General features: G+C 39.2%; 1 protein-coding gene across 1 annotated transcript in view; it reads right to left on the bottom strand.

Annotated features, from left to right (window-relative positions):
• Positions 1 to 1,956: 1,956 nt before the first annotated feature.
• PALMD (palmdelphin) overlaps positions 1,957 to 10,637 on the bottom strand; it is a 47,256-nt gene continuing 38,575 nt past the window's right edge. Inside the window, exons 6-9 of the mRNA XM_010409181.4 lie at positions 9,771 to 9,804; positions 9,563 to 9,673; positions 7,764 to 8,861; positions 1,957 to 3,604 (exon numbers count right to left, since the gene is read on the bottom strand). Of these exons, the coding sequence (XP_010407483.3) occupies positions 3,561 to 3,604; positions 7,764 to 8,861; positions 9,563 to 9,673; positions 9,771 to 9,804 (1,287 nt within the window). The 3' untranslated portion in view covers positions 1,957 to 3,560. The remainder of the gene's footprint in view (positions 3,605 to 7,763; positions 8,862 to 9,562; positions 9,674 to 9,770; positions 9,805 to 10,637) is intronic.

Here is a 10,637-nt window from a genome sequence, read left to right as displayed (position 1 = left end):
ATTGTTAGTTGTTCTGGATAACTTCTTTCTTCCCAGTGCTTGCAATATTGTCTAGTTTCTTACGGGAGCCCTTATGTGCAGTATTGTAACTTAATTGATTGAAAGACTTGCTAATTTTACATCATTTCTGTTCACACCACCACCCCTGCCCTTTTCCTGCGTGATTAATAAGAGGAAGTAATGTGGCATTGCATTCTAGTGTCTTCCAAAGTTTTTGGTATACCCCTTTGAAAAAAATCTGTGAAGTGTTTGGTATTGGCAGGAAAATAGGTGACGGGTATAAATTTGTGATCAGTCTCACAAGTACTTTACTGGTTCAATTAAGTTGTTAGGTGCAGCCTCCAAATACTGGTCATCTGCTCTTGGCTTAGCTAGAAATCATGTTCTTTGCCTGTGTTTTGAACAAAAATTAATTGGTGCACACAACTCCAATGTAATGGAATTCACTGCTATTTTGTTTCTCTTGAAGCAATTTTTCACTAGTTGATGTTTCAGGCTTCAGAAAGAACCAGGGGAAGGTGTACTTAATTTCTCCTTCTCACACTGAGTGCTACATTTTTTTCTGTTTTGTCAGAAATCAAAGATGGGGAGACGTCCAGGTCAGTGTAATAATGGCCAAGTTTTTGCCTTCACCTGGGGAAGGCTGAAGAGACGATTGCCTGCTTTGTGCATTCTGTCACAGTTTGTAACACTACGTGGCGCCCTTGTTCAAATAACAGCACTTCTGTTTTGCTTGATTTCTGTAAACTGTCAGTGAGAGGTTGAGACATGTGAAGATTTTCCAAAATAGGAAGGTTCCTAAATGAACTAATTGGAAAAATTTTCATGCTTTATGAAGAAACTCGATCTTTAAATTCAAGACAGCTCATACAGGTGGTCATTATGGAATGGGTGTTGGCTTGATAGCTATGCTTAAGCTTTTGTTTGAGCAGGTATGGATGGTTTTCTTTTGTCATGTGGGTATATCCTTTTCCAGACAATCAAAGATGAACAGCAATCCTTGTGGAAAAACTGCAGTATTCTGCGTTTCTGTGCAGAAGTTAACACCTTCGTGGTTTTAGACCTTTTTTTGCAGGCTGAAGTAAGAAGAATCCGAGTGAATAGAAGGATGGTTAACAGGGATGATCTGCTAGTAGGTCTGAGAAATGCTTTGCTCACATAAATCTGATTCCAGCTTTTCTAAGGGGTTTGAGTGAAGGGAGAAACTGTTACGTATCCCTGAGGAAGTGGCACAGGACATGTTTTTCAGAACATGCTTGGAACCACCTGTTTTAGTTCATACCTGACCTAGTTCAACCACTGTCTAGCTTCTGTTGGTCTTCCTTGTGCTGTGCAAAAGTGACTTTACATAATGTAAACCACAAAATTGCATCACTCTGAATCAGCTATTTATGATAATGATCCCACACAAATGATACTGCACTTAAAGATTCTAGCTTTGGCTTTGCTTCAGAGAGACTTTTGTCTTGCTGGACCTTAGAAATCACTTGGCTTTAATGATTAGAGTTTTGCATAGCATCTCTACTGACATTTGAAAAAAATATTTTCCACCTTGTATTTCTGTTCTTGTTGGTACAGGATGCAGGAAAGCTCTGGGGCTGTAGCACTCAGATGATGAACACTCCTGCTTTCCAGAAGCACAAAACTTTTCAGTCTTTCTTTTAAACTACTTTGACTAGTATTGTGATGGTAGTTGCTCCGTTTTCCATGTTATTCAAGTTTAATAGTACAGGTTGTTGGGGAGGGCAGAGGATGAATATCCATAGCCATCTGCTGCTGTTACAAAAACTGCTCCTGACTTCTTCATATCCCTCACCTACTCTCATTTTTTAGTGTATCCTTAAGAGTTGAGGGTGAAGCCTTCTGCTCTCACAACCAGCAAATAACAGCAGAAGCATAAGGAAAAAGCCCACCATAGAACAACAACAACAAGCAACAGGATAGACATAGAGGAAGTGTACTATAATAAAATTTATTTGTTCTTATCTACTATTCCACTCTCCAGGTAACAATTTCTGACAGATCTTAAAATTTGAGATTATTCCCCACATCAGACTGGGAGCCACCAAATGTTTAGAGGCTACAAGTCAGTCAATTACTACCATTGTGCCTCAGTATGAGGTAGTAACTTCAGTTTCCTGCTTTGAAAAGAAGACCAGTGACAAAATTATAGTAGGTTTTTTTTTTTTTTTTTTGCTGGTGCACAATTTGAGTCACCTATACCAGAATACCACAACCTGAGCTTTATCTGTTCAGTGTTACAAATGAGGCTAAGACCTAGTGAATTAAAGCTGTTGGACTGATTTGAGTATAAGGGTGTGGTGTGCTGTGCTATGAGGCACTTTTTCCGCCCAAGAACTATGTACTGGAAAATCTCACTTGGATGTGATTTTTCTAGGTGTGATTGTACCTTCTTTTAGGGCCCTTACCTCCTCCATCATGTGGAAAGAATTAACTTGTTCTTTGGTGAGAGCCTTGAAACTTGCTGGAGAACAGTGCCCAGCATTGGCTGCACCTGTAACACATCTTTGTTTGCATCTGCAGGACAAGCCCTTGGCAACTCAATATTTCTGGTGGGAGGCTTGCCTGATTTTAGCTCCCCAGCCAGCTGAAACCTAAACAGTATGGTTGTTGGGTTTTTTTCTGTTGTTGGGGTTTTTTTTGTGTGTTTGTTTGTTTTGGTTGGGTTTTGTTAGCTTGTTGGTTTTTTTTTTTTTTTTTTTTTTTTTTTTTGATGAACTGGTTGCCTGTCTGGCAACCAGTTTCTTGGAAAAGCAGGGCTTTCTCAGCAAGCTGGGAGGTGAAACCATGGTCAGGAGGTCAGGCTGTTTGTATTATTATGCACAGGATTTATCTGTGAGGTTGTGGGTGGGCAGCATGTTTGTGGGATGGTGAAGAGAGCAGGATGTGAGGATGGCTACACTGTCATATGTAACATAAAAGGGTGAATGGACTATGGAGCTCTAGAAGGTGGCTAAATATTTAAATATGCAGGCTTAATTATTTTTGGTTTGTTCTGCTATCACTTAAAAAGGAATGCTTTACATTTAACCCAAGGTAGTATAATTGGAAAGCACTTTTTATATTTACATTCTTCCTGCTCCTCTCTCACATTTTGCTTTTTATTAACCAATGCTTTTACAAAAAGAAGGCTGAAACAGCATTTTCAGTCAAAATTAGATTGGCACACTTTAATGTGAAACAGTGCCCCATGAAGTTCCATAGAGATGGGTGTTTACCTGCTCTGTGTATATAGCAACAGCATATTTCTGATTGTGAGAACAGGTATGCACATGTCTTCATACTTGTATATACACTGCATTTATGGCCTTAGGTAACTTCCCACTACTTTTAACAAAATCCAGGATGTGATTTGTGTATGTGTGGCAGTTGGTCAAATCTGGAAGTCTATTAAAGTCCATTGGATTATGCAGAGGGCAAAATAGCCCATGAAACAGGAGAAAAACAAGCATTATGATCCAGAAAAAGTATGTGGAAGAAAGTCTTCTTAGCTTTATCTGCTTTGAGTGGTAAATTTTACTTCCATGTCATTACAGCTGTTAAAGCACCTTTTTCCCCAGCTTTGCCATTCTCATCCTCAGAGCTGAAAAAATAAACAAACAAAGCCATTGCATTTTAAGTCTTTCTTTCTATTTCTGAAGCAAAATCTCCTTATTTAGAAAAATGAAGACTACACATACCTCCGGTGGTTAATCCAGCAGAATAAGCGTTGTTTTAGTGTTATAGAAAGAAATCAGTAAAAGGTGTTAGTTCTGGTAATTTTGCAATGAAGTGAGTATATTAAGAAATTGCTCTGTAATAGCTATTTAAAAATTAGCACAGCTATCTTCTGTTTTGTCTCTGTTACGTTCACTAGCATATTACACAGAGTTGGTTTTGCCCTTGACTGGATGCTGACAGATTAAAAGGATGTATGAATAATTAAACAAACTCTTTGTTTAAACTAAACTCCTCAGTGGGAGCTGTAACTGTTTGGAAACCTTTTAATTTTCTGTGATGCTCAGAGAAAACTTTCTTCTTGGTGCTGTGAGTCAGAGCGTTCAATCAGTCATGTTTCTGATTTCATCTGATGCAGTAACAGTACCTGTGTAAACATCAGTATGGCTTTTGTCTGTAACTGGGTATAATGAGGGTAAGTTTGAAAGGGACACTGCAAGGCAAATGATTTAATGTTAAGGTTATTTTTAGAACAGCAACACAATGCTGTTGTTTGATATGTAAAAGCCTCCCCCCAGCACATTGTTGATCTGAGAATGCAGTGGGAATAATCTCCATTACTCTGACCCGTTAGTTTGAAGAGTCACCCAAAATAGCATGTCTCATTCCTTCACCCTGCATACGGCTCTGCTGAGATGAGGGGTCAAAGCAGCTGTTTACTTGATTTACACATGTCAGCAAGTGTCCAACTTGAGTTATGTTTTGAATGCTGAAGTTGCTGCAAATCATAGAAGCATCTGAGTGTAACTTTATATCATAGAACCACTGATGTTAACCTTAGCTCTTACAAAGACACTGTGTACTTTTTACAGGCTGAGGAATTCTGAAGGACTCAAGTCCTCAGTGTGGTTTGAGAACAGTCAGTCTGATGCTTCACTTATACCTCATAGTCTGTTTTTTTTCTTGCTCTGTACATTACAGGAACAGATGGTGTGCATGAATCTTCATTAAAAAGGATTTTTGTATTTTACTTTCTTAAACACAAATGGAGCTGTCTCCATTGTGTTTTTTGAAGGTTGCAATGCTTCCAGTGGTAAGGAGAAAAAAAAGCTCATCTAGACTAGCTAGCTGCCAAAAGCCTTGGACCTTTGTGTCCCATGAGAACCTGTTCCACACTGTCAGTAGGTTTTGCTGCTTACTCAGCTTTAGTTTTGCATTTCCTTACTCATTTCACTATGTCTAGCCTTTGTTCCCTCACAAGGACTTTTCATTTCCCTAATGAGTATTGCATCTTCAAAACATTTGCACTTGAACTAATTTGCCTGAAATTTAAAGAAGAAAATAAGCTCTAATAATGCAAATACAGGTGTACCAATTAGTGTTGTCATCCTTTTCTCTGTATGTTTTTCTGAGGGCACATACTTTGGGATATTGGTGGGGACAGGAACTTGTGGGGAAAGGAAAATTGTTGCTATATGGAGAGAGGTATGTCCTACATCTTTGTAAGCTTGTGAGCATGAACAGCTCCTAATTTAATCTGATATTTCTCTATATAGATTGGCACATGGAACAATTCCTCTGCTTCTGTGTCCTTGGCCATCATTAGCTATTTCAGTTACTTGTTCTGAAGGTTCATTTCTTTCCTAAAGAACAATTGTTACGTGAGGGGCCATCATGCTGGTCTGTCCTGTGATTCTTTGCTTTCCATTGTCTTTCAGAGTCCTCAGTGCTTGTTTAATGTTTAAATGCTGCAAGTGCCTCCTAAAGCTTCAGTTTCAGAGAGGATTAGTTTTTCTGTTATACTGTTTGTTGTTTTAGTAATGAATGATGAGCTACCAAAAATAATTGGCTCCCCTCTTTTCTCTAGTGGTGTTTAGGGTGAACCTGCTAGGGTGAGCATCAATGACTGCTTTGAAAACAACATACTTCTCTAAGAAACAGCTCTGTATAATACATTGTTCTAGATGTAGAGAGGCTTTCCTGGTTTTGTTTCCCTTTTAGAAGTCTCAGTAGGATTATAGGTTTGCTTGGGAAAAATTGAGTCACTTCCTGGCTTTTTCCACTGATCAAAAATGTCCCAGGGAGTGACAATAAATAATTGGAGGGCTAAAGAAGAATATGGCTTAGTTCCAAATTCTACTAGCCATTAAGATACTCACTTGGAGGCAGTGCTGACTGGGGGAATTTTTGAGGCACTTGCCAAACTGTTTGTAATTTAGTTGGGATCCATTTTTCCCAACTGGCCATTTTCTTACTGGTGGAATAGTTATAAGTAAATGGGTGAGACCAAATACTGATTTACAGGACGGATTCTCAAATATCTTTGCTATATTTGCACTTAGTCCCCTTTTCTGAAAGTAAGTATTTGTTTTCCTTTATCCTCAAATGAGAGATAACCAAGATTGTTTGGGAAGTGTCTGAGTGGAAGGGAAAAATGTAGATATTTCGGATGCTTCTCCTGGGAGACAAAAATAAACAGGGGTTGTTACGGATAGAGGTGCTCAGCTAACATCTCATGGCCTGTATATGGCCCATCTGAATGATACTGCCAGCTTGTAGTTACTACTTGGAAAACTCTTTCCCAGGATACCTTCAGGAGCACCCACTCAGCAGGCTGTAGGATAAATGACCTGTTTCAGTAGAAACCTGCTGGTGGGTGGGTGTGTATCCCTTCTCCATTACCCTATATATATATGATGGGGGAATTAAGGGACTATGCCCAAAATATAATGGGCTGGACCAGCTTCTGGAGTGGTTTATCTTGCCTGTACTACTTCTGCTTCCAGTTGCTGGCATAAGAGCTGCTAGCAGCAGCCCTTGGTACTGGAGGACACAGGGAAGCGCACAGATGGCAGGATGGTGCTTGAGGAAAGCAAAGGTCCTCAAGTAATAAAGTATAGTGGCCTTTTTGATCAGAAATGCTGGGTAGCACTGCTGGAATATTTCTGGCTGTTGTGTGCATGTCTCCATGATATTGATGCTCTTAAAAGCTGAGAGCACTGCTTGCTGAGCAGCTCTTCCTAATCAGTGCCTACTGATGCAAAAATACTTGAAAGTTCTTACATGATCCAATGATCATCCTCTCTCCTGGCTTTACACATAGTGTAAGGAATTCCTGGGCTGTCAATACAGCTTTAGGCAGGGCCCAAACTTATATTTTTTCTGCAAATTGTCTGGAGGGAGAGAATGTGGGATCAGGACCCCTGATCTTCCTGTAATTCAGCCAGAGTGTTCTTTGCTTCGAGTAGAATGTGAGTACTGTCTGAAATCTGCTGCTCTGTAAGTATACTTAAATGCAGTTTAATTGTCTGCACGAAAGTGCAACATAATCATAAAGAAGAGTTTTCTATGTTTCTGGAAGATTTTGCTATTGCTTTCAAACTTTTATTATAAAACTTTATAGTAAGAAATAGATACTGTATGTATTACTAGAATATAAAAAGTATTCAAAAATAACTCCGTGTACTATTGGACTAACCATGTATAGTGATGAAAACTGTTTCATTATCTTTCAGAAGCTATGAAAAATATCTAACTCAGGTTAATGAAAAAATGTTAAAACTTGCATAAACACTATCGAGTCAATGTTGGCAATGTTGATTCCTTAAAAATACGAAGTAAAGCTAGTTATTAAGCAGTCTTTCTGATTTAAGGTGTAACTTGGATGATCTAGGAAGTAGGTGGAATGCAGACAGGTACAAAAACATGCCAGTGAGGGAGGAGGAAGTGTTAAGTAGCAATGCTGTTAGTTACCGGCAAGAAATGAAAACTAATTCTGCTAATTGTGGTAGCATTAATGGAACTTGAAAGAGAGCTACTTTTAATCTTTAAAGGTTACAGGAATGGCTGTTCTGTGATAGTTTATTTTCCAAATTTTGATACTGTAATTTGTGCATTGCTAAAGACAAAATAATTCAACAGATCCAAAATGTAGATTGGTAAAGAGCAAAGAAATTACTATTAATAGCATATTAGTCTGAAACAATCCAAACAATGCAAGAAGTGAAACAGTTGCCAGCAGATAAGAGCAATATCAGTTTGCTACATGAGCGAACAGCAGTGACACGATTTTCCTTTTCTGTTACCTGTTAGCGAGGGATCTTCTGTACCATCTCCAGACATCTGGCTGTGAAGATGAGCATGGTGTGTCGGTGAGCTTAAGTGTTCCTCTTGTTCTTGCAGGGAAATGGAATTTTTGTGGGCTACCTTGTTCAGGCTTGCACCCAGACTGCTCACAGGGTTTGTCTGTGGGACTTCTGTGGTTTTTCTGTTGGGTGGCTGATAAACTTGACTGTAATGGCCTATGGGATGATATGCTGGTTTCTCAGATTTGCTGTCATCTTCATCATCGTCATCAATGATAACTAGTTCTGCACGGATAACTCCATCATATTGGGACAATTTCTGGTTTGCTTCTGCATCATCATCATCAATGCGCTGATAACCCATGAAAACCATTGTCACTGGTTCAGACTCATCCACGTAACAAGGTACAGCCTGGACAATGTTGTATCGAACGTCTTCCTCATCTTGAGGTGCAGGGGATGTTTCATTAGGATGACAGGGATTTAAAAACCTTGTCTCATTGTGTCTTTCTCTTGTATTCTGGTAAGGTTTTAATTCCTCATGTGCAGCATTTCTTTCTTCATTATGAATCATCCTGTTTTCATGATTAGTGTGCACTTTCTTCTCTGAATGGGAAATTACTGGAGAGGGAGACTTTGGTTGTATTACCTTTGGAAGATCAATCCCATTCTCTTTATTTTGCTCCATAAAGGGCTCTGTTTTGGGGGAGATCTCTGTCTGATGATTGCTAAATCCATTCATCTCTCTTTTGTCAGTGCCTTCCGGTTTTGGTCCAGGGACTAATTTGTCTTTCTGAGGAGTAACTGGCCTGCAGAATTTGTTTGCAAATACAGGTTCATGGTACTCTGTGGGAGACTGAGAATTTTTTTCAGTTGCCTGCCGTAGCAGTTCTTCCACTTCAACAGGAGCAAGTTCATCCATCCCATTTTGTGTTGTGCTCCCATTTGAGGATACTGCATAGACTGACTTCCTGCCATCATCATAGACTTTAATTCCTGTCTCTTTAAACTCCTTTGAGGGAAGAGGTATTGTTGATAACACTGTGTTTTCTCCTGTCTTCATGTCTTTTTCAACCTTAATTTCCATGGCAAACAATGCTGTTGAAAGAAACAAGTGCTTAAACTGGTAATGCAGTAGCTGCAAGAAATACAGGAGTTCTGACAGTGATAGAGAACATCTGTCAGAATGCATTATTTAATATGTGAAACTATCACATACACAACCACTATATTAGATTCTCATTTTGAATGTCCCCTTTTATCCCGTGGAAACAAAATTTCATTTAGATCTAATTCTGTGAGGAAAAAATCAGCTGTTGATGAGACAGTTTTCAGTATAGGATAGACCAAGAAATCCAGACTTAACCTTGGCTCCTGGCATTATGCTGGACAGTAGGAGCTGAAAGAGCTCAATGTGCTGCGATGCCAGAGTCTTGGCACTCTGAAGGGTTAGGAGGCTTTGTAGTAGTTGGAAAATAACCAGAGTACTGTTAGCTGCCCAACAGCTGTAAGTGCAGATAGAAAATGTGAAATGAGTTATATGAAGGGAGTCTGTACTTAGTTATGACAGGCAGAGGAATGAAGCACTGGAAAGAAGTGTCAATGGTGTTATTCTCAGTGGCACATATCTTACACCACTCCCTCACCTCTCAGTTTTGATGACCTAACTGGTAACACAGCTTAAATGAGAATGTCTCTCATATCTGTAATGTCTATTCTTTGCTTAAAGTGTATTGGATTCAATATATAGGAAGCTTTTGTACATATTGACACCTTCTGGAGTTACGAATAAGCAGTACCTTTTCTCTTTTCTTCATCATCGGTATCAGCATGTGCTGTACTTCTCAGTGCAGAAGGTCTGAAATACTTGGGAAGGTCAGGTATGCTGGCATATATGTAGTCTGCTGCCTCTGAGTAGAGAAGATCCACAGATCCACAAAGCATTAGTATGTTTTAACTTACTTCTACAAGGACCTTTTAAAAAAATATTCTTTTGACTAAACGTACCTTTTTCAAATCCTGCTTTTTCAGTCTTCACAGACTAGGTGGGAAAGAGAACCATTAACAATAAAAGTGATAGTTACTTTTAAGATGTTAACTAGACAGTGCTTTGGTTTCCCTGATAGTTTTAACCTTTTGTGTCTGCAGCTTCATACAGAGAAGGGGCTAAAAGTGAAACATGCTCAGTTGGAGCATGGTGAGTGAGAAAGTGAAATTTCTGTGAGTTTTTTTGCGGATATGATTCCAAGTCAAACAGGGAAGGACAAAAATATTATCAAATGTTTAAATAGTGACCTAGCCTCCCACTGTGGCCCAACCTGGTTGGCTTCAAAGATTTTTTTTTTTTTTTAAAGGTTCTACTTTGGCTTTCCAGTTTTACTTATCTCCCTGTGTATCTTTAGAGAATGTGTGTGTGTGTGTATGTAAGAACAACTGGAGAGATGAAGTTTAGTTTCATCGCTGTATTTTTTGAGATGATTTAAGATGATTTGAAAATATTAAAATGACCTTTTGACAAAGACTAATGATTGATAACATTATGTGTTTCATCATAACCTCTGTCGGGGGAGAACATGATGCAGCTTAGCTGGGCACATCACCTGAAGGACTATGAGTAGACCAGGTCTGTACCTGGTCTGTACCTGTTATGTCTGTCTCTGGCTGAGATGCAAAGTTGCCGGGTGTCAGTGGCAATGCTGTTTTGTGGAGATGTGCTATAGATTGAGTAAAGGTAGGAATCACTCCCCCACCCCCATAAATAAGCAAATAGAGAGGTATGGGCACTTAAACAATGTAACATCTTGACCCCTGGTGTTTGAACTGCTGTCACTTAAGATAAAAGCTTGTGACCACTCATGGGATCCAGCTAGTTCC

This window comes from Corvus cornix, chromosome 8, assembly GCF_000738735.6.
Source record: "Corvus cornix cornix isolate S_Up_H32 chromosome 8, ASM73873v5, whole genome shotgun sequence".
NCBI lineage: Eukaryota > Metazoa > Chordata > Aves > Passeriformes > Corvidae > Corvus > Corvus cornix.
This window is presented reverse-complemented; position numbering and strand designations above follow the sequence as displayed.